Raw genomic sequence first — 22556 nt, forward strand, 5'->3', positions numbered from 1 at the left:
GTCGAGTTACACACCTATAATTGCCATCTTTCCACGCTATTGGTTAATATATCGCCTCATTTCTATCTCGAAGTCCACCGCACCAGTATATATCCAAAGTCGTTTTCCCAATCGGCGACATTAGCTAGGCTGACTCTCAGAACTACTAGCCTTTCCGCAAAAAAATCGAAATTAAAGAATCTTATCATCTTTAGTTAGCTGTGACCGTAAGGCCTATATCTGGGCCTGCTTACATCAAAATGATCCTAGTCGGTGTTAAATATCCGCTGCCTTTACTACTTATACCTGTAAGGATATATATTACTTGCAGGGTAGAGAGCCTGCCAACTAGGTAAAAGAGCGGAGCACTAAGTCAAATTATGACAGAGACTGTTCCTTGAGGAGTCCCCAGGTCCTCCTCTTCGGTCAGGCTTTGGATACAGTCTTTCTCCTCGGAGAGAAGAGGGGTAAGGCACGTAACATGGGTTTAGTGATACCCCTGTTTATAGCCTATTCCAAGATCTTATGTATTTAAGACTGTTAGATAGACAGTATAATGTGTGAATTGATTTGGATGTTATACGTGGCCGACCGCACCCCATCAAAAATATTCGCAAGATTTCGCATCCTTGCAACCACCCTTGATACTTCATAGATAAACTTGAAATTAAAACTGTAGGTAAATATAACCGAGACTCACAACAGGTGAAAATCTGATACTAGTGCGACCGATGTTTCCAAATGGAGCCCACTTCACAAACTTAAATGGAATCTACTCATGGGATCTACTCAATGGCCCCACTTTTTCTACAATATTTAAGCAATAAGCCTAATTGGAATCCACTAATTTCCATCAAACCCATAGGATAGAGCAGGCGATGCTGTTCGGGATGATAAAGGATGTTGAGTAGCAACGAAGAGAAGGGCGAGAAGGTCTTGGAGGTTTCAAAGATGCCTCCTACAACCCCTAGCGTGTCAACTTCGGAGATTCGGTTGACGGCCGACATTTACGACTAGAAAAGGCCGCTGGAGGTGATGTAGAGCATTGCCGGTCGACATAGGAGCGAGAGCCCAGCTATTCCTTCACACCGAGACTTTTAGCATCACGACGGCGCATTTCGCTACACTTAGGTATATAGGAGTGGTGTTGAGAGGATGTTCAATTTCGATGCCATTTTCGCCAGCCCCATTAATTTCCCATCCCCACAGATAAAACGTCTCGGAGTCGGAGGCGTCCCCAATCCAGATGGGGTAAAACGCACTAATTCTGGGAACGGGGTGAGCTAACCACTTGGGCCAAGTCCGCCCCCATTCCACCTATAAGATAGCCCTCTGCCAATTCAAAATGAATAATCTTACTCGTGGCTTTTTTGTACTCCTGAACAACCCTCACAGGTGCAGCCACCCAGGAAATCCTGGAAAGTTGTCGGGTTGGCATTCGCATTTCTTCTCTCCACCAGTTCTTGCTCCCCTTTTTGAAGCAATTCGCTACTGCTCCTATGTCTGTTGTCAACGCATGTGTTTGATATGCGGGCCTGACCTTTCACTTTTAATTACTCCTTCGTCCTCTTGAAGGTCCTCCCAAGTTTTCCGGCAGCACCTATGCAATAATGCCAGTACCGTCGCTCGTAATACCCCGCGACAACAGCAGCTCGGACGACACGATGCTGAAATTTGTTGATCCGACGAAGGAAGTTAACGTGGGACTATGGTGTCTATTTGGCGGTGCCTCGGTGTTCCTGGGCCTGCGGATCTGGGTGAAGTTCACCAGATTACAGGGGCTCTGGTACGATGATTACATTCTCGTAGCATCATGGGTATGACTTTCCAGTCTCCCACCCTCCATTCACACTTCAGTCGATGGCTCCGACAACGCACTGCTAACAAGCTTCTCGCACACAGGTGGTCCTCTTAGTGAACGATATCCTGATATGCTGGGAATACGCAAATGGATATGTCAGCCAGACCGGCGAGTGGGACAAACACATGCACATCATCATCAATATCACGTCGTGCGGCACGCTTATCGGGCAGGCATGGTCCAAGACGGCCTTTGGCGTTACACTGCTACGCATAAGCAATAAATGGCAGAAGTACGTCCTGTGGTTTTGCATAGCCACTATGAATATCTTCATGATCCTCAAGTGTATCCTCCAATGGGCGAAGGTCTGCGATGGCGCAGACGATTATCAGGCGTCGTATCGGCTCAAATTCTGCATTTATAAAAAACTCCGGAACGATGTTAAGGAGGGAGGCCAGGGTGCGTGGTCAATCCCTGCTTGGGAGAGGGTACGAGGAACTGTGGCCTGTGAGCTAACAATGTGATATCTAGTTTATAACGTCATTATGGACTTTGTTTTCGCGCTGTTTCCGTGGATGATCGTATGGAATCTCAAAATGAGGAGGAATGAAAAAATCGCTCTCTGCGCCACGTTGAGCTTAGGAGCTATGTGAGTTCAGACGTCCCGGACTTGCAGCGAAGTCGCTCTCAGTGAAGGGTAGTTCACTAAGACCATTCCAGAATTGCGGTTCTTACAGCTGTAAGAACGGCCTGGAAGAACGAATCGAACACCCACGATGCTTGGTATTACTGTAAGAACCTTTCTGGCTGAGTCTCTGTTTCTATTCAACAGTGCTGATTAATTGGGGATATCTCCACACAGGGAATAACGGAATATCTAACATTTGGTACTCATCTGAAGTGGCCGGGACGATCTTGGTGCAATGTATTCCTATCTTACGGCCCTTCCTGCGCGAGGTACACACCTCCCTCACTCCAAGGGAACGAGAATACCATGAGAATGGCCGATATAATATATTTCGAAGCACAGGGTATAGCTGCGAAATATCGGGGAGGCGCCACTCTTATGGCAGCTATAGGAACGTTTTGGTTGGCGACAAAGGCCACGAATTTATCAAGCTACAGAGTGTGCAAGAAGGCGCAGAATTGGAGGCTGGGAAGAAAAGGGGATCCTCTTGAAACCAGGTTGATCAAAAGTTTATAAAGAAGCCCCAGCTTTGACTAGCTGCAGCCTGCAGATGACTAAAATACGTACAAATATATTGACGGTTAAAGAGGGACTGGTTTATATTATCAATGAGAAAAAAAGAGAAAAAGTCATGAACTTCGACAACCCTACCCCCTGGATTGTATAATGTTTTGCCTGTTACAAGGCAAAGGTAAACGGTGGAAATCCTGTGTATCAAGCGAAGGTATCAAGACTGGGGAAGGGAAGGGAGATAACTATCTGGTGGGGTGATGTTTGATATGTCCCACGATATGTGCCGCCTTCTCTTGTTTATCCTTGTCATGTTTTCTGTTTATGTGTGGCAAGACTGTATATAAATTAAGCAGGAGGAATGGGTTTCAAACCCCTCAAGAAAAAGACTTGTCAAGAATTTGACTTGGTGCTTTTCAATCTTACCTGATCAACAGGCCTTCTACTCTGCAAGTAGATATTTCTTTATAGCACTGCTTCGCTTAAGGGTTATATAATCCCATACCACTTTCTCCCTATCATTTTTTCATTTTTATCAGCCTTACTTCTTAGTCTATGTCTAGGCGAGTTCTATATCTATGCGGGAGTTTCATGATATAGAAGAAGCAATATGGTTTAATAGAGAGACCAGAGTGGCGTTTATCGGCAATATATTACACTTATACTTGAATAGGAGACAGGCCGTATAGATGTCTAAAGAGATCATGAGTTTTATAAGGTCATTGGCTTCTTAATCTAATAAAAAGTACCATAACCTAGACAAGGACGGGGGTGTAGTGAAACTGCACTGTTTGGGCTTAGTGACTTTTGAGGTCTAGCAGAATAGTGGTGGTTAAGGTTGATGGGGCGGTCGAGCGGGGGCTAGGTGGTGGAGGTTACGGGTGGAAAGGCGGCTGTGTCTGGCGCCAGGGGCTGTCATTTTCGGCGTCGATTTCACAGGTCCTTATATTCTATGTGTAAAACCGTTTCTCAAGTCTATATACCAAGGGTCCAGTGCACCTATTATCCACTAGATCAGAAAATGGAATAGTCCGTCGTGCAAAAGCACAAGTTGGGGTGCGATTAGCCTCAGCCTGTTAGATCCGTGAACGAACAGGCAAATAGTAACTAGACCGACTCATTGTGAACAGTAGACGACCCAGTCTTGGCCTCAGCAGCCGTGGCTACCTCAGCAGTGTTGGCTGCAAGTGCATCCGGACCGTCGAAGATCACAGCTATTTGCTCAAGAGTGTATCCCTTGGTCTCGGGGTAGTAGAAGTATGCAGTGAGACCGAAGACCAGCAGCACGACTATAAACACGATATAATATCTCCATGCAATTCGTTCGAGGGCGATGGGGTTGACGAATGTATTGAAGAACATGCCGCAAATTGTGGCCAACCAGGTCACGGTCAGGCCTCGGGAGCGAAGACGGTACGGCCAAATTTCGCAGGGATATGCGGTGAGGAAGGGGGTGCTGCAGAATATTTCATGTTAGAATAGTGATAAAACGGCCGTTGGCAAGAGGGAACTCACAGCGCAACGCAGTATCCAGCGAAGAAGATGAAGAGGAACGGAATGACGGCACCACCAATGGCTGCCTTGTTTGTCACGGCGAAGGTGCCGGACAGCGCGGTGACGAGCACGTAACTGACGGACATGATGGCTGCCGATGCCAGGAAAAGAGGACGACGCCCCAATCGGTCAATCAAGTAAGCACCAAGAGCAGCGAAGGCGAGATCCCACATCTGCAGACAGGCCGAGATAAGAGTCTGATCCCGGACGTTGGTGACCCCAACCGAGTTCAGGATCAGAGAAAGGTAGTAAGAAATGACACCGTTGCCGGCCCATTGGGCAAATATACCCAAACTAATGGAGATCATGAGGCGACGACGGTTACCGGGGGTCTGAACCATCTCCAAGTAACTACCGTTGCTGTTGGCCTCTTGCTCAGCGCGAATGGTGGTGATGATCTCTTGCATCTCATAGTTGACCAGAGGCGAAGAGGCATCACCAGCAGCGTGATACTGGGCGAGAATCGCTTGGGCTTCGTCTTCTCTTCCAACCGAGACCAGCCACCGAGGGCTCTCTGGAGCAAGTAAGAAGCCGGGCAAGCCAATAATTGGCACTAGGGCCTGAAGGATCGAAGGGAGTCTCCAAGCCCAGGATGAAGAGTACGTTCGCGACGCGAAAACCACCCAAGCCGCCACTGTTCCACCGACATACCAGCCAGACATGAACAGCGAGTTTAAGATGCCGCGGTGTGTTGGGTAGGCAATCTCGTTGATGAGAAGAGGGACTGAATTTCCAAACAGAGCAGATGCAAAGCCCAGGAACAGACGGGCAAAAAGGAAAGTTGTGTCGTTCTGAGCGGCAGTCTGGAGAGCGACGCCAAGGGCCAGGAAGACATATCCCACGTAAACACCCGGCTTACGACCGTACCGATTGGCAATCCATGATGCCGTGGGATAGCCCACACCACAGCCAAGCCAGTAGATCGCATTGATCCATCCCAGCCAAGAGCCAGTGGGGTTGTTCATGAAGGCTTTCCACTGAGACAGTGCTTCCAAACCGTTCATCAAAGATCCATCATAACCGTTGGCCGACGAGTACATCACCAGAGAGAAGATGATGAAGTTGAGGCGTAGAAGATGCCGCTGTTTATACCAGGGTTTAGAAGCAGATGGGAGGAAAGCAGCCATTGGATCAGGCATTGAGTTCCCTTCAGCATGCTTGCTGACAACATCAACCTCGTCAATCTCGCTGGAGCCCATGGTGTATGAGAAGTGCCAAAAGGCCGAAGAGACTAGTATAAAGAACAACAGAGATAATCCGGGGAACAGGAGAAACGCAGGGCTGCCACGAGGTTTTATGCACAGCAGGTAATATGCGTTGGAGGGCCATCATCGCCCGATGTTCGGGTTCCTGGAATTCTCTTTTTCCGTGAATTCGCACCAAATGCCGTAAACGAGTGTGGCTTTAAGAGGACGAAGACTGCGAGATGCAAACGCGGGCCAATCAATTTCTCCCAAGTCAACGTTCAATTCTCGCGGCCCGTCACCTGGTCGTACAAAAAGACCTCCATCTACCGACTAACGGCATGGTCGGGGAAAGATTGTGGGGAGAGACGGGGAGCCGGGGTCGGCATCAACGCTGCAGATGCTGGACGGGACGCGGAGAAACGGAGAAAAGGAGAAACGGAGAATCCCACGATGCTTGTCTTGATGACTTGCGATGGGGCTCGGGACCTGTCGTTCAATCAGCATGCTTGCCGCAGTGGAGACAGCGACCGATGTTCTTCTCCATCGGCTGGTCTCCGAATTGGGGAATCAGGAGGAACGCAACACGCGAATCCAGTGCCGAAGTGTGGGTGATGTCTGCGAGGAAGTACTTAGGAGAGCGGCTCTCGCGGGCTGGAAAGGAGAACGCGTCGAAGGAAATTTCGCTCTTTTGTGACTTGGACTCCATCTCTTCCTAACACTAGAGAATGTCGATTGGCGACAACACACCCGTTGCGGTGCACGAAGCATTTGCACAGATCGCAAATGCTGATATCGAGGCCCTGCTCAAGCAGCTCACGCAAGATGAGAAGGTTGCATTGTTGACAGGTCTGTCCTGGCTCATGAAGCTAATCGTTACCAGAATGTGAGAGGCGTACTAAAGGTTATGGCATCACGACACAGGCGAGGACTTTTGGCACACAGTGCCTATTCCCAGGCTGGGAATCCCCTCAATTCGACTCTCGGACGGTCCCAACGGTGTCCGTGGTACCCATTTCTTCAGCAGCGTGCCAGCGGCATGCCTGCCTTGTGGAACAGCGATTGGAGCAACATTTGATCGAGAGCTTCTGGTTGAGATCGGACATCTTCTCGCGGCCGAAGCGAAGGCCAAAGGTGCACACGTTATTCTGGGTCCGACCATCAATATAGCCCGAGGCCCCTTGGGCGGAAGAGGCTTCGAGTCTTACTCTGAAGATCCGTACTTGTCGGGTGTTCTGGCTGGACACTACTGCAAGGGACTGAAAGAGAAAGGCATCGTCGCAACCCTCAAGCACTTTGTCTGTAATGACCAGGAGCACGAGCGCATGGCCGTGAGCTCGATTGTCACTGATCGCGCTCTACGAGAGATCTACCTTCTCCCATTCATGATTGCTATTGCTCTGGGTAAGCCAGAAGCCATCATGACGGCATACAATAAAGTGAACGGGGTGCATGCCTCTGAAAGCTCTCAACTACTGCACGATATCCTTCGTGGAGAATGGAGCTGGGATGGGCTGGTGATGAGCGACTGGTAAGCAGAAAAAAATCTGTTGTAAGGAAAGCCTGCTAAACTTGCTTCATATATAGGTTTGGAACATACAGTACCTCCGAAGCTATCAACGCAGGCCTAGATCTGGAGATGCCTGGCCCGACAAGATGGCGTGGTGGCGCCCTGAGCCATGCAATCACATCGAACAAGATCCCTCTTGCCGCTCTGAATGAACGCGTTCGTGCTGTATTGAAGCTCGTCCAGCGAGCGAGCAAATCAGCAATCCCTGAGCGGGCACCAGAGACACAACTCAACAGGCCAGAAGATCGCAAGCTGTTGAGGAAAATCGGCTCAGAAGCCATTGTACTGATGAAGAATGAGGAGAACATCCTTCCACTCAAGAAAGAGAAGAAGATTGCAGTCATTGGTCCGAATGCGAAGATTGCCACATATTGTGGAGGGGGCAGCGCTGCATTGAATCCTTATGAGACCGTTACTCCCTTTGATGGCATCTCAAGGGCAGCGCAAGGAGGCGTTGAATTTGCTCAAGGTATTTACGGTCATCAGATGCTGCCATTGCTGGGCAAGCAACTCAAAACGGCAGATGGAGCAGTCGGCTTTACATTGAAGATTTTCAATGAGCCCCCATCCGTCCAGTCGAGGACCTTTCTCGAGGAACGCCATGAGACAGACTCCATGGTAATCTTCATGGACTATGACCACCCGAAGCTGCAACCAGTCTGGTACGCAGACGCAGAGGGGTATTTCGTTCCTGAGGAGTCTGGCCTCTACGACTTCGGACTCACCGTTCACGGAACGGGAAGGATGTTCATTGACGGGAAGCTCGTCATCAACAATGCCGACGTTCAGAGAGCTGGAACAAGCTTCTTTGGCAGCGGAACAATTGAGGAGGTAGCTGCAGTTGAGCTCGAATCCGGAAGAAAATACACAATCCATGTTCAATGGGGCTGTGGCAAAACCAGCACATTCAGAGTTCCCGGCGTGGTTGATTTCGGCCACGGAGGCTTCCGCTTTGGTGCCTGTAAGCAGCTGCCATCTCAAAAAGGTATCGAAGAGGCTGTGAAGGTTGCTCAAAACGCCGAACAAGTTATTCTCTTCGCCGGACTGAGCGGTGAATGGGAATCTGAAGGAGAAGACCGGTCTAATATGAGCCTGCCTCCCGATACGGATGAGCTTATCTCACGAGTTCTGGAGGCCAATCCTAACACAGTCATTGTGCTTCAGAGTGGCACTCCTGTGGAAATGCCCTGGATTGGCAAGGCCAAAGCTCTGCTTCATGCTTGGTATGGTGGGAATGAGACTGGAAACAGCATTGCTGATGTAGTCTTTGGTGATGTGAACCCGGTAAGTGCTTTTCTCTTGTATTAGCTCAAAAGCAGAGGATTTACTAATGACGCATGGAATCTCCGAACAGTCTGGAAAGCTCCCTCTCACATTCCCTCGTCGTCTTAAGGACAACCCCACATACTTCAACTACCGATCGGAAGGCGGGCGAGTGCTATACGGCGAGGACGTGTATGTGGGATATCGGTACTATGAAGGACTGGAGGTTGAGCCATTGTTCCCCTTCGGGCATGGTCTCTCATACACAGCATTTGAACTGTCTGATTTGCAGTTGACTCGAGATACGCAAGGTCTCGTCAGCGTCTCTTGCAAGGTGCGCAACACAGGTTCTAGGGACGGAGCGGAAATTGTCCAAGTGTATGTGTCACCCGTCGCACCCCCGATCAAGCGGCCGTTGAAGGAACTCAAGGAGTTTTGCAAGGTTCATGTTGAGAGTGGTGGAGAGGAGATCGTGAAAATTACCGTGGATATCAAGCATGTGACTAGTTTCTGGGATGAGAAGACTAGCAGTTGGTGCAGCCACAGCGGCATCTATAACATCATGGTGGGAACCAGCAGCCAAGGAGAGTTCTTGGAAAAGCCCTTGGAATTGAGCGAAACCACCTTTTGGTCAGGCGCTTGGGATGGGCAAATATGATTGTCATGCCCTTTATAGCCTTTTCGGAAAGAAAAATAGAAACAATCATTTTGAAATTCGATCTGTATCAATCCATGTTTGTAGATGCATCGCATTCATAACCTCGCTGCTGTCAAGACGAGACAGAATATCAGTCGAGCGTTGCACATACCCGGCCACTCTTTTGGCAATGGGGTCCTCTGGATGAAACGGGCATGCTAGAAGACTCGAAGCGATATCGCGAACCTTGTTGGCGGCATGTAAGCCGTTGGCTTCCAAACTTGATTGAGGGAAGTTGTACAAGATGAAGAAGAGCTGGCGGCAAAGTTCCTCTCGATACAGCCACAAGGCTCTTTGGTCAAAGATTCCAGTATGATCGGGGGGCCAAGGGCTGGAATTTGCCTTTGTTGACGGGACTGTGCCACTTCGAGCTGATCAAGAATCAGGCTTTGTAGCCAAATATGAGTGATATGAAGATTCGCACGCATAGACGCAAACTGAGATTGAAGTGTCTCGATGTCTTCAATGCTCAACCCATCAACACCAAGAACATTTGGGACCGGTGCAGACAATTGAAGACAAGAGGGAATGTCAATAAGCAAATGCCGAAGACAATCCAGACGGTCTTGGAAAAAGTGAACTTGTAGGTTAAGATCGTGGGTCCGGACACAGGGGCAGGGGTCCTTCGCAGAAGGTTTTGAATAAGGGTCTCGGATGGCAGCCAAGAACACTCGAGAGTGATGAATAAAGCCTGTCGCCAGGCAAGGTCTGGGTGTTATAGGAGCTGCGACCTCATCCTTGAATATGAACTCATCGTCAACCTCTAATGGCATTAGATCATTTGGGTCAATGGAGTTAAGCATGCCTGGGTCAAGGTAGCTCAGTCGCTCGCCGTGCAAATTTTGTAGATGGGCATGACTGAGATTAAAAAAGGTCAGAAGCGGACTTTAGGAATCAGATCAATCGAGTGACATACACATAACAGTAGAAAACGAGCCAGAATCCCTTTTTCCGAAGTTGTGTTTCTATACAATTGAGACCGTCGTATTCCGAGATCCGATGCAGATTTAACAGCCTCGCAATTTGCATTGCTTCCACGCTCACCATACGAGACCAATTGTGATCACCGAGCTGTAGAAATGCTGCGAAATAAATGTATGAAATTGCGAATTTTTGGAAATTGAGTTCGTCGTAGTAGGAGGCTGTTCGCAAGGCAAGGATTTTTTGGTAGCAAAAGTGAACCATCTCTTTTCGAGATGAGAATCGTAGAGGCGGAGTGTGTGACTGATAAGTTCGGAACCTGTTGGCCATCGTTGCCACAACCAAAGCAGCGATAGAGAGTGTCAAGGCGAGGAACCCTTCATCTTCGCAGTCCTGATCCTCCTCAAGAGCTTTCAGAAATGATGGGCGATGTACGACAGGAACCATTGGGTAGATATAATCCAAATAGTCTTGCATGATCATCTTGAATAAACCTCGATCACACAGATCATCAGTCCCATATCGGGTGCTGGAAACATGATGTTCTTTCACACCTGGGTCCACGGATGCCCTAAAAACAACGTTAGCGGCGGTGCATAGGTTACTCGGAAAGAATATTCCAACCGCTTCTTGGGCCCACGAGTCTTGGTCGGCAATATGAATGTGCATGCAAGATTGAGTCTCTCACATCGTTCACAGCTTGAACTGCTGGGACCGGTCCGAAGATGGCACTTGACCTTGCGTCTTCGACAGATATCACATGCTTGGGGTGACAGCTCCACACGAGGTCGACCACCGGCCTGCAGCATTCTTAATGCAAGGCATTCCAAGAGGATTCATAAAGTGGTTGCTTGAAATGCAGGGAAACTGATCAGGGACATTTCCACACTACGAAGGGCTGCTGCCCCGGATTAGTCACGCGTCAGTGGGGCTGAGCATGACTTGATCTCATTGGTTCTCCTGCCAAGTATACCTTGCTCTATGGTCCAGAGTATGCAGTACTAATCAAGTTGTATAGGAACTCGTCCTTGAAGATGTGTCTTGGCTCATGTATCTAGACCAGAGTACTGAGACTACACAAATAGATATCATATGGAGCGTTCCCCTTTGGTTTCGGCGGTTTCTTAAATCATGAAAGCATCTTGCTTGCTCTGGGACGGACGGTATTGGGAGATGGTAAATTTCAGGTTCGGCAATAGATTCAATGTTATCATACCTTGCATATGGCCAAATGGTCAAAGCTCTATTTTGTAAAAGTTTATATGAGTTCGAACCGATGCTTAGGGAGTCCAGGCTTATGCAAGGTATCCATCGGTCATAGTAGATACACTGACCATGGGGACATCTCTTGTTGATATCCATGGACAATCAAATCATCTCCAGCAACCCCAAGACTTTTTTTATTCCAAGCTACACCAGCTCCCCGATCCCATGTTTTCATAGATCCTGCCCATTCCGGTCTATACACGCCCTTATTGTTGAAGATGACGTGACCAGCACGTGACCCTCCCGACAGCCGCGGGTCGCAGCCGAGATGCCTTTTTCAGGCCAGCCTCCATTCGGGGCGGAGCTCTCATTCAGCGGGCATGCTCCCCAGGATTCTTTTGCTCTGTCATCATCCTTATGTTACCCTATTGATCCTCCCGGAAGATGCCTAGCTTTATTTCCTTGCATTTGAGCTCGGTGGTCTAACTCGATAAGCAAATACTTTGCTTACTTCTATTACTTCTTCCTCGGTTCGCCGCAACTCCTTCGCCCCCATCATTACATCTCTGCCATGGCTTCCGTTCCGAGCTACTCCGCCACTGGGAGGACGAGATTGTCCGATGGTGCCACAACCTCCAGCGCCGACGCGGACATATCACCTGAGGGTACGACAGCCCAGGCGGGAATCTCGGATGATGGGGAGACCGAGACCGTCATCTTGAACCAAGACACACCCACCACATCTGCGGAGACTGTACCGGATATCGCCGACAAGACCCTCATCAAGCCCTCAAATAATACCGGTACCTCCAACAACCAGGAAGAGCCTCGAAAATGTTGGATCTGCTACACAGACGAGACCGAGGACTCGCCGCTGAACCTAGAGTGGCGATCTCCCTGTCCGTGCGCATTGACTGCCCATGAGGCATGTCTACTCGACTGGCTTGCAGATATGGAGAACCCTAGGTCCCGCAAGCGGAATGGCAGCGGTGCAAAGATGGTTTGCCCGCAATGCAAGTCGGAGATTGTCGTTACCCGCCCGCGAAGCTACATCGTCGATACCCTGCGCCTGATGGAGAGGATCGCGGGACGGTTGGTTCTTCCAGGCATGGTATTCACCGTTGCCGGTACTGTGTGGGCCGGATGTTGCGCTCACGGCATATACTCAATGTATCTTGTGTTTGGCACGGAGGAGGCAAAACAGATTCTTGAAGATAGTGTCGACGGCCCGTGGAATCCCGGCATGAACCTCGGCCTACCCCTCATCCCCCTGGTTTTGATATTCTCTCGCACTCGTTACGCCGAAGGCCTACTCCCAGCGATTCCCGTCCTATTCTTTGCTGCGCACAGCCCGGGACAAGAGCCCGACTTTGATCTGTGGCCACCTACCCCAGCTATGACTTTCGCCGCTCTACCATACGTCAAGAGCTTTTACGGCGCCCTCTACGACCGTCTATTTGGCGGGCTGGAGAAAAAATGGATCGCTGAGGTGCAGCCTCGCGCAGCGGAGGAGATCATGGATGAAGTCCAGCAGCAGGACCAGGCTGAGGGACTTAATCGTTTCGGCGAGAATATGAATGGCCAAATACTTATGGAAATTGATCTTGAGTTGCAGGTAGGAATGGACGATGACGACGAGCCGCCCGAGGGTCAAGCTCTCCCAGCAGAAGAGAACCAAAATGGCGCTGACCAAGGCGCCCAGAACGGCCAAGCACAGGGACAAAATGCAGGCCAAAACAACGGGCTAGGTCTCGGGCGTCGACAAAATGAGCTCATCGCCGACACCGGTAACCTCGCTGACGCTGTTCTCGGAGCACTCGTCTTCCCCGCTATCTCGGCGTCCATGGGCGGGCTTCTGAAGTATATTCTACCCAAGTCTTGGACAACGCCATCATCAGTCCTCGAACGAAGTCGGCCAGGGCTCCTCCAGACTCGCTGGGGTCGTAGCGTGGTTGGCGGCTGCATGTTTGTGTTGCTTAAGGATGCCCTTGTCCTTTACTGCCGATGGAAACTCGCACAGACACACAGGCGACGCAAGGTGCAAAATTACGACCGGACCAAAAAGTCCAATGGGAGGAAGAGATAGAAGATATCAGACCCAAAAGAATTCATGCCATATCTTGGGTCGTGATTTTCCTGGCGATTTCTCTTCTTTGTTACTGGCTCGGCTCGACACATTGCATTCTATGGCGTTTCAAGGGAATCTACCTGATGGATTTTGGTGGGACACGCCACTCACCTGCATGTCGTTTTGACATATTATGCCTCTTATGACCTGCAAGATACCGTGAGATATTATTAAAGCTCATCATATTTTTATCATTTTCTTCTTTAGCCCCATGGTTCCATCTCCATTGTCTCAATCAGAAGAAGGCATGATCTTATGTGTAGATGTCTAGTATGATCTCAAGGTCTTTCCAACATATAGTAGATATTGTGTATAGAGAATCCTTCTCCAGGAGAAATCTGCTTCTCATGTTGTAACTTTAGTCCAAGTGTTGATCAAGTGTCAGTCAAATCAATTGGGATGCGGCGACCTGGGTATGGATTAAGCGCGCGGCTAAACCAGGGCGGACAAGATTCTGCCATCAGGGAATTATCCCCCGTAGAGCGAACGCTGCTCTCCGTGCCTTGCATCCACCATATACCACCCACCATGAAGTCTCTATCACCAGCTCTCGCGTCCCTCGCGAATGTCTTCCGAATCCCAATGTCGCTAGCTCCGGTGCGACCAAGTGCCTCCCGTGTGTGCCAGGAAGTCCTTGCCCGGCGGACACAACAAGCCGGCCCGATCACCGCAGCCGTGCAATCCGCGCCGTTCTCGTCGACAAGTACCCTGGAGGGACGAAAGAACAGGGGTCCCAATGTGGACAAGCGAATTAGTATGTTTGTCTCAGAATCAGTGCTGCTAAAGGCCTCAATTGCCCGAGGACGTTGGCAATACTCCAAAATGCTCGATAGCGCATCGCACGAGCGATACAAAAAAGTCTCATAGCACTAACAACATTCTTCAGCTCTTATCCGCTACTTCCTCTACCACCCTCTCACTCCCCGCCCTCTCCGCTTCTCGCGAAACCGCTACCTCCGTCACTGGACCATCCACCGCGCTTGGCAATTGTTCCAGGCCAAGCAGCGCCGTGCACAAGAACTCGAGCTTGAGCGCCAGTACCAGAGCATGCAGTCTGCTTGCGAGGAGTTGCGGACTGGTGCCGGTGATGGTGGCAGACTGTTCCGCAAGTCGATGATCAAAAAGGGCATTTTCACTGATATGTTCCCTATCGAGTACGGCCGTATGCAGACCGACTACCCTCCGGCCGAAGGGTGGAACCACGATTGGAAGCGTCCCGAGAAGAAGGACCGCTGAATGTGTTGGTGGGGTGTGTCTCTAAGTGAGAGTAAGAGTGTGGATTGACTAAACCCGGATTGTGTCCGGGGCTAGTGTTGGGTATCTTGTGTATCATTTGGCGCTATGTACTATACGCATTGTTTTGTTGGCCTCTATTTCGAGAGCTTTGAGTCATCCCTTGGATGGGCATACCATGCTTTCATATGTGTTCTATAAGAGCTATTACTTTTGAATCTAAGAGCCCATGGCTCGACATATCTACTACAAGTTGAGTTGTATCAAGATAGCCAGAGTTACAGAACTGGATTGTTTGTATAGTTCTGAGAAAGCAAGAGCGCTATATGAAATGACCGGACGAAGAAAAAGAGAATCGACAGGAATTACTACACGAGAAGAAGAGAAACCTCCAAGGAACGGCAATCGCAATGCACTTCGGGGGTAACAGTGACAAGAGATGGGAATCCGGAGAGGCACGTGCATGAGATGATGGAGAACCAAAAAAAGGGAATGACCATAAGGAAAGACATGAGGGAATGTACTCCGTGAGAATAGACAGGGAGGAAAGAGCCGGAATAACAATAGAAGAGCAACAGATGTCATACTCGGACCAATCGACCCAAGCAATCACATAAACCTCCCGAACGCCAATGATGCATGATACAGCGGAGACTGCCAATCAATACGAGTCAAAAACAGAGGGACTGAGCAAAGTCCATTGACTTGCAAGGCGAAAAGAAAATAAACCGAACGCTGGGCAGAGAAAGAGTAGTCACAATGTCCGTTTCACGCGATCAGGTCGTTATAGAACAATGCAGCAGGAGCTCTTGCGCTTGTCAAAGGACAGCAGAGCAGCGCGGGTGGCAGCCTCGAAGACATCATCGACACCCTCGCCCGTGAGGGACGAGCATTCGAGATATTTGCGAGCGCCAACCTGAGCCCCCGTCTCATTGCCTTCTTTGGTCGTTACAAACTTGAGAGACTTTTTGCGCATTTCTTCAATGGCCAATGGATCTTCGCGGAGATCTTTCTTCAGGCCGACAAGGATGATGGGGACGCCGGGGCATCGCTCGTTGGCTTCTTCAATCCACTGCAACCAAAAGAGTCAGTGACTTTCATTTAGGGTCCCTTCTGATAAATCAATCTGACGCACCTTGTGTTTCACGTTCTCCAGTGAATCTGGGGAATCCACCGCGAAACCAATTAACAGGACATGTGCTTTCGAGTATGCTAGCGGCCGCAACCGCTCGTAGTCTTCTTGTCCTGCCGTATCCCAAAGAGCCAACTGTACCGATCGGCCATCCACTCGACAATCGGTCACGTAGTTTTCGAATACCGTGGGCACCTAATTATTCAAATAGTCAGATCAATAGGCCTCGGAGGCTGTGGATGGAGGTAGGGTGATCGCCGACTAACATAATGCTGCGCACGGAATGAAGATTAGCTACAGATTCGTCAAGGACTCAATTCAGATTGCAACTCACAGTTGGAAAGTAGCCGAGCGTGAAGACACTTAGCAGACTGGTTTTTCCACAAGCACCATCGCCGATGATTACCAGCTTCCTGTACACATGATTGTTGATTAGCATTTGATCGTGACCTCGAATCTACACAAATTATATTGTGGTCTTGATGGAGAACTCTTCAGCAATGCCACTTTCCATCATCTTAGAGGGGTCTAGGCTGCCGTGCCAGCTCGTATGATGTTGGGAGGCATTTCGAGGAAAGATCACAAGCCACAAGAGGGGAATAAGCTGGTTGCGCGTACCTCCGCATCACATTATCAGTCTGTTGTTGGGCCATGGTCAATGGCATCGGAAGGTCGAGCCGGGATACTCGCAATACGGGAGGATGGTGAGGGAAACGGAGGACGGTGAGCCCGATCACAACTTCAAGGCGGGATACGAAGTTGTCAAGTCAGGCCGGCGAGCACTGGATGATTCCAGATCACAACACGAAATCAGGCAGGGGTAAGGGAAGTCCAGCCCTGCAAGATGTGTCCCGCCCAATAGCGTTCAGGGGGTGAGGGGGAGGCCTAACGATGCACCACAACAGTGACGTGACGGGGGTCAAGGTTGAGGGGGGTTCAGTTATGGGTTTGTTTAAAGGCGGTCGCGTCGGGGCTCTGAAGTTCGTAGAATAGAGGAGTAAAATAAGAGGGGAGGGGAAATAATCGAGGACGAATTGGATGGCTAGGCACGACGATCCTCACGATGATCCGATCCACTGCTAACGACTGGAGCAGTTGAAATTGGGTAGTAAGCGAGAGCGGTTTAGTTGGTTTAGTAGTCGTCGTTCGGTCTAGTCCGAGGCGTTTTGGGTGCCGGGCGGTCGGTAGATAAGATGAATGGATGAATGGATTATGGGGGGAGGGAAGAATGCGGTTGTAAGAAACCCGGAGATTTAAGGCTTGCCCCGGGGGTTTATTGACTACGGACTTTGATACACACTTGGTAGCTGCCCCGACTGATCATCCTTGCTCTGTTCCTGATGTAATTTTTCTCCCGCACCACTCCAGCTGGCTCTGACTTTCTCATCATGGAGTTATTTTTAATTAGCGCTGTCCGTGTCTCACAGCGCAGTGGAGCAAATGAGGCGCCGATAGTTGCTCATCACGTGGATACTCACCGCCTGTCAGCTCATCCTGATTCCTGGCAGAAGACGGTGTATCATCACGTGGATATACACCGCCTGTCGGTTCACCCTGGCAGAGGACAAAGGCGGTGTATCAGAGACCACGTGACCTCAGACGAACCTCCGATTGTGCATGAAAGGGCCTTTCAAGCCGTGCGATGGATGAGCAAAGCGTCAAAAATAGAACATTCAAAGACTTGAAACCTTTGTCAATCCCTCGTTCGACTCACATTCCTTCACAAACCTTTGTGGTGCCTGACTGGTCAGGCACCAGCTCGCTTGCGGCGGCTATCCCGTTGCGGCGGCACGACAACCAGCCAGAACGCAGGAAAGCCCATTGCTTCATCCAGCACCCGCCATACCATTTCGCAACCTCCGATCTCCACGCTCTCAGGGCTCTGCAGCTATCCCATTCCTACCGTTTACTTACTGATCCCCTTCTTCCGAGAGTCTGACACCGAGCCGGTCTCGTCTCCTAGCACCAGACACCAAGTGACCCGCCGGAATCATTGGTCTTTCAACCCCCTCCTTAAGCCTGATCCCGCACTTCCCCCTCCCGTTTGCTACGCAAGAGGACCCCCTCACAGATAACTCCCAAAGGGTGCGACTCTACCCTACTGTCCCTCTCCGGGAATCTCCCACTGGTGGCTTGGTCCCTGCATTGGATTGAACGGAGCTTTGTTGGTAGGTTCTTTCGCCTTCCCGCTCTCCGCTTTGGCCTACTCGCTCTTGTCTCTCTCTCACTCACTTCCTCTCTCTCAACACTCTGACTTTCTCCTTCTTTTGATCTGCGCTCTGCTAACTTTGCTGCCTGGAACAGACCACTGCGAAGGCAGTCGCTTCAAGCTCCCCAGTCCACCATGGCGACCCATGCATCAGCAACCCCGACCACCACTAACGGCGACGCGCGGGGACCTTTGAGCAACTCCACAGCCGGAAATATGTCTGCACCAACGCCTACTGTGAATCGCAAGAAACAAAAGCGTCGACAGAAACAAGCTGCTCGCTTGGCGGCGGAGCCATCCGAGTCTCATACCGCCGGAGCTGCTGCGGACCACCCCGACGATCGACATGTCTACGATGATAACGCCGACCTTGACACTGCTGACTCCAACCACACGGACCCAGATACCATGTACAAGAATGGAGAGTCCAGTTCTCAGCATGATTTCAATGGAACGACGATGTCGAACGACCCCGCCGACCATCCAGATCATCCCGGCCATAAATCGAAAAAGAAGAAAAACAAGAAAGGCCGGTCTGGCTCTCGCACGCTCGCAGATGGCAGCTCAACTCCTCTTTCGACTCCCTCCGCTACATTCTCCCATCCGCCCCCGCATTCGCACTCTCTACCCTACGGTCATCGTTTCCCGGCCAGGTCAGCCAAAGGAAGCAGTATCTGGAATCAGTCATCGTTGGAGGAACGTGAGAACATTCGGACTTTCTGGTTTGAATTGGGCGAGGAAGAACGTCGCCAGCTCGTTAAAGTGGAGAAAGACGCTGTTTTGAAGAAGATGAAGGAACAACAGAAGCACTCTTGCAGTTGCACTGTCTGTGGCCGAAAGCGAACCGCTATCGAGGAAGAGCTGGAGGTCTTGTACGATGCATACTACGAAGAACTTGAACAATACGCAAACAACAACCAAGGCTCCTTTGACGAAGGTGCTCCCATTATCCCTCCCCCTCGACTGTACCAACCCCCTCTCCGATCACCTGGTCAACATACTCGCACGCACGGTCAATTCCACCCATCACGGGGCCGAGTCCAAGAATTGCCCGAGGATGATGAAGATGACTTTGAGGACGATTATGACGACGAAGACGAGGAAGATGAAGACGAGGATGAGCTGTACAGTGACGAGGAGTACGAGGACGAGGACGCGCGTGCTGCTCGGGCCGACTTCTTTGCCTTTGGAAATAGTCTCACGGTGAAAGGTTGGTCTCCATACCACGTTTTCACTTACATGAGAATGGACATTCAGCTGATTTGTTGCTTGCACAGATGGTATCCTTACTGTAGCCGATGACCTTCTCAAAAACGATGGTAAACACTTCATTGATATGATGGAGCAACTAGCCGAACGCCGCATGCAACGAGAAGAAGATACACAGTACAACATCGCCGCAGCCCACCAATCTTTCCATGCCGGTCATAACCATGGGCCTCTCGATGACGAAGACTACGACGACGAAGATGATGATGATTACGATAGTCAGGAGGAAGAAGAATTCGATGAGGACGAGATGGTGTGTTGCCATTGGCACCGTTCTGAAGAGGGATTGGTGACTGACAGCTGTGACCAGGATGCTATGACTGAAGAGCAGCGCATGCAAGAAGGGCGACGAATGTTTCAGATATTTGCCGCTCGAATGTTTGAGCAACGAGTCATGACGGCATATCGAGAGAAGGTCGCCGAGCAGCGGCAGAAGCAGCTTATTGAAGAACTCCTGGAAGAGGAGAACCGAGAGGAGCAGCGGAACGCCAAAAAGGCCCGAGAAGCGCAGAAAAAGAAGGACAAGAAGCGCTTACAGAAGCAAGCCAAGGAAGAGGAAAAGGCTCGCCGTGATGCAGAGAAAGCAGCCGAGGAAGCCGCCGCGAAGGCTGCGCACGAGAAGAAGTTGGAGGAGCAACGGATTAAGCGCGAGGAGCAACGAAAGAAGCGCGAAGCCGAACGCAAAGCACAGGAGGATGAGCGTGCTCGCAAAGAAGCCGAGAAACAACGGCGTGCCAAGGAAGAGCGCGAGCGTCAAGCCGAAGCCGAGCGGAAGCAGCGTGAGCAAAAGGAGGAAAAGAAACGTCGAGAAGAAGCGAAGCGCAAGGAGAAAGAGGAGCGAGATAGAAAGACCAAAGAAGCACAGGAGCGCAAAGCTCGTGAGGAACAGGCGAAGAAGGATCGTGATATTGCGACCAGAGCAGAGCAAGCGGCGAAGCCTTATATGCAGGCTAAGCCGATCTCGCATGTTGGCTCTATCCCACTCACTTCTGCCCTTCAGTCGCAAGCTCATCCTGGCTCATTCCAATCGCCGCACTACGCTGTGGCTACTCCTCTCGCTCCGAAAGCTTCAACCCCCAGCAGGCCCCGCCAGCCATCCCAGCAGGGGTCCCACTCTTCCTCTCCTCACTCGCAAACAGCAAGCTCAGATTTCCCATTGCAGCCTTCAATTTCTCCGCGCTCTCTAGCGCAATCGCAATCGCAATCTGGAGCACCGGGCTTTGGTCGACATTTGCAGCAGCAACCACCTCAGTTGCACCACCCTCAACCTTCCGCTCCTCTCTCGCCTCTTGGTCGCAGTAATCCGCCTGGTTTCCCGGCCCTCGGTGGTCTGCCAACCAACCCTCCGGGCCTACCGGGAATGGGTGGTCGGCCCCTTCATCCACCCGATCTGCCAATGTACTCTCCAAATTCGGCGATGATGAACCCCCTTCGAGGCTTCGGTGTCCCCGGAAGCATTCCTGCACCACCCGGTATCAATGGAGTCCGCCCAATGCCTCCAGGTCGAGGGTTCCCGCTACCTGAAACTGGGCACGGTCTGCCATTCCCGGGCCATCATGGTGTTCCTGGAGCATTCGCTATGCAGCAACCTGTTTTGTCGAAGACTCATTCAAGACAACCATCTGGCTCGTTCGAACGCTCTCCACTAGAATCCGGTACGCAGCCGTTCCCTATTTCGCGTCCAAGCCCTATCAAGCGCCCGCCGAGCACTGCACATGAACAGCCGGAGCATCATGGCCATGGTCACCCTCCACCGCAGAGCGACATTGATGGCTTGAGCGCGCAGCTGGGAAGCAGCGCGCTCCTCGATGATACAGACACTCCTTTCTCGTCGAACTTGTCGCAATCATTGCCTGGTGCTCCTGCTCCTGGGCCATATGCGTCACCAGCGAGAGCCAGTTTCCAAGGGTCGTTGTTCACGGACTCTCTGGGTAAGATTGGATCTTTACCATTCTGATGATGAACTTTTGACTGATTCTTTTTAGGAGCCAAGCATACACCTTTTGTAGGTGGTTCTAGCTGGGGTGTGCCTGCGCCTTTCGGAGGGCCCGCTTTCCCTGGTGCCTCTACCTGGGGAGCTACGACTGGTAAGAAACCCTGAAATAGGGTTATGGTTGCTGTGTTACAGTGCTAATAAGTTTCACAGGCAGCGGTTGGTCTCACAACGCTTTCGCGGCCGGTGGCCTTCACCGACCACACACCTCGCGGCCTGTTACTGTCCGCCTACTGGTAATCCAAGCCTGCAAATACCTCAACACTCTCAGCCCACGTGTCGGCTCGGGTGGTTACCATGATGTGAACGTCGTTCTCGACCAGGTTGAGCAGTTGCGGTCTCCATCCGAGCAGGCGATCTCCCTGGACGAGATGCTCGAGATTTGCGACACGGAAGGCAGTTCTCAGAATGGCGGTGGCTCTTTCTCCATCAAGAATGAAGGAAAGGGCCAGTTCGTCAAGTTCGAGCCGGACACGAACAGTGCAGTGGTTGGTCACCGAGGTAGCATCGTGCCGGGTGATATCGGTAGTCCCGTTCCAAGTCATAGCAATCCAGCCGTCTTTGGTGGATTCGGTGCGCCTACGCCCTCGGTGCTGCGACAGTACTCTTCTCCCGCGGCTGGGTTGTTCGGCGGAACTTCTTAAGCCTCTGCTTTCTTTACGAGTCCATTTGACCGTCCATGGCCTCGGCCTATCCGGGACAACCTCGACGGTCCTTTGGGAATGATTCCTCACATGCCTCTTCTTTTTCACTCTTCCCTTTTCCTACCCTTTCCCTCGTCTACGTTCCTCTTTTTTCGAATTCAAGCGTCACGGGTTAACGTCTCATCCACCACGTTCTGAACTATCTTGATCTTTCTTCATTGATATGGGTTTTTCTTATTGTTGCGTTCAAGTCGGTCGGGTGCTGGACTTGGACCTGGGGCATCCTGGTTTGGTTTATGTGTACGGTATGATTCTTTGTTTTACTGGCCTTTCTGCATTATGCAGCGATATCCGTGGAGAATGGGACAATCTCCCTCTCCTTCATCGTCCTTGACCCAATTGCATGATTGAAGGTTTCTTCGTCTGTTGTCATGACCTAGGTGCTTGTTAGATACTGTCTTGTAGAATTCTACAATCTCCTCCAAATTCACTCTAGTTCGAATAGAGATAAAACGTATGTGCCTATCTTGCCCAACTAATTGGGTGAAGTAACATATTGGTCTTGGGTAAAGAGC

At 50.7% G+C, this 22556-nt stretch overlaps 9 protein-coding genes across 9 annotated transcripts; 5 read left to right on the forward strand and 4 right to left on the reverse strand.

Annotated features, from left to right (window-relative positions):
- Nucleotides 1-1589: 1589 nt before the first annotated feature.
- On the forward strand, nucleotides 1590-2907 carry N7473_008165 (uncharacterized protein; the record flags this gene model as incomplete). The annotated part of the gene is made up of 4 exons (XM_057154105.1): nucleotides 1590-1796; nucleotides 1882-2239; nucleotides 2312-2571; nucleotides 2643-2907. 3 exons carry the CDS (start codon nucleotides 1590-1592, stop codon nucleotides 2431-2433), a joined length of 687 nt encoding a protein of 228 aa, XP_057008443.1. The 3' UTR covers nucleotides 2434-2571; nucleotides 2643-2907.
- Nucleotides 2908-4085: 1178 nt separating this feature from the next.
- N7473_008166 (Major facilitator superfamily domain general substrate transporter) lies at nucleotides 4086-5731 on the reverse strand (the record flags this gene model as incomplete). The annotated part of the gene is made up of 2 exons (XM_057154106.1): nucleotides 4086-4434; nucleotides 4494-5731. The coding sequence occupies 2 exons, from the start codon at nucleotides 5729-5731 to the stop codon at nucleotides 4086-4088; spliced, it is 1587 nt and encodes a 528-aa protein (XP_057008444.1).
- A 481-nt stretch (nucleotides 5732-6212) lies between these two features.
- N7473_008167 (uncharacterized protein) lies at nucleotides 6213-6425 on the reverse strand (the record flags this gene model as incomplete). Its single annotated transcript, XM_057154107.1, has 1 exon — nucleotides 6213-6425. One exon carries the CDS (start codon nucleotides 6423-6425, stop codon nucleotides 6213-6215), a length of 213 nt encoding a protein of 70 aa, XP_057008445.1.
- Nucleotides 6426-6444: 19 nt separating this feature from the next.
- On the forward strand, nucleotides 6445-9207 carry N7473_008168 (beta-glucosidase; the record flags this gene model as incomplete). Its single annotated transcript, XM_057154108.1, has 4 exons — nucleotides 6445-6565; nucleotides 6641-7247; nucleotides 7304-8570; nucleotides 8641-9207. The coding sequence occupies 4 exons, from the start codon at nucleotides 6445-6447 to the stop codon at nucleotides 9205-9207; spliced, it is 2562 nt and encodes an 853-aa protein (XP_057008446.1).
- A 45-nt stretch (nucleotides 9208-9252) lies between these two features.
- N7473_008169 (Zn(II)2Cys6 transcription factor) lies at nucleotides 9253-10976 on the reverse strand (the record flags this gene model as incomplete). Its single annotated transcript, XM_057154109.1, has 4 exons — nucleotides 9253-9617; nucleotides 9671-10104; nucleotides 10163-10738; nucleotides 10792-10976. The coding sequence occupies 4 exons, from the start codon at nucleotides 10974-10976 to the stop codon at nucleotides 9253-9255; spliced, it is 1560 nt and encodes a 519-aa protein (XP_057008447.1).
- A 968-nt stretch (nucleotides 10977-11944) lies between these two features.
- N7473_008170 (RING finger domain protein) lies at nucleotides 11945-13459 on the forward strand (the record flags this gene model as incomplete). The annotated part of the gene is made up of 1 exon (XM_057154110.1): nucleotides 11945-13459. One exon carries the CDS (start codon nucleotides 11945-11947, stop codon nucleotides 13457-13459), a length of 1515 nt encoding a protein of 504 aa, XP_057008448.1.
- A 570-nt stretch (nucleotides 13460-14029) lies between these two features.
- On the forward strand, nucleotides 14030-14737 carry N7473_008171 (mitochondrial 54S ribosomal protein mL40; the record flags this gene model as incomplete). The annotated part of the gene is made up of 2 exons (XM_057154111.1): nucleotides 14030-14255; nucleotides 14388-14737. 2 exons carry the CDS (start codon nucleotides 14030-14032, stop codon nucleotides 14735-14737), a joined length of 576 nt encoding a protein of 191 aa, XP_057008449.1.
- Nucleotides 14738-15005: 268 nt separating this feature from the next.
- Nucleotides 15006-17083, reverse strand: rho2 (uncharacterized protein). The gene is made up of 5 exons (XM_057154112.1): nucleotides 16485-17083; nucleotides 16201-16279; nucleotides 16133-16138; nucleotides 15870-16061; nucleotides 15006-15806 (listed from the first exon to the last, which is right to left on the reverse strand). The coding sequence occupies exons 1-5, from the start codon at nucleotides 16529-16531 to the stop codon at nucleotides 15519-15521; spliced, it is 612 nt and encodes a 203-aa protein (XP_057008450.1). The 5' UTR covers nucleotides 16532-17083; the 3' UTR covers nucleotides 15006-15518.
- Nucleotides 17084-18210: 1127 nt separating this feature from the next.
- Nucleotides 18211-21981, forward strand: N7473_008173 (uncharacterized protein; the record flags this gene model as incomplete). The annotated part of the gene is made up of 5 exons (XM_057154113.1): nucleotides 18211-19285; nucleotides 19353-19597; nucleotides 19655-21275; nucleotides 21330-21431; nucleotides 21491-21981. 5 exons carry the CDS (start codon nucleotides 18211-18213, stop codon nucleotides 21979-21981), a joined length of 3534 nt encoding a protein of 1177 aa, XP_057008451.1.
- Nucleotides 21982-22556: the final 575 nt, after the last annotated feature.

Source organism: Penicillium subrubescens (genome assembly GCF_028828155.1).
Source record: "Penicillium subrubescens strain IBT 31985 chromosome Unknown utg000005l_segment0_segment0, whole genome shotgun sequence".
Lineage (NCBI taxonomy): Eukaryota > Fungi > Ascomycota > Eurotiomycetes > Eurotiales > Aspergillaceae > Penicillium > Penicillium subrubescens.

Coding starts and splice junctions, on each gene's coding strand:
- rho2 (XM_057154112.1), bottom strand. CDS start 16,531: ATGCCATTGACCATGGCCCAACAACAGACTGATAATGTGATGCGGAG. Junction 16,280..16,484: donor ACTGATAATGTGATGCGGAG/GTACGCGCAACC, acceptor TCATGTGTACAG/GAAGCTGGTAATCATCGGCG. Junction 15,807..15,869: donor TGGAGAACGTGAAACACAAG/GTGCGTCAGATT, acceptor TTTTGGTTGCAG/TGGATTGAAGAAGCCAACGA.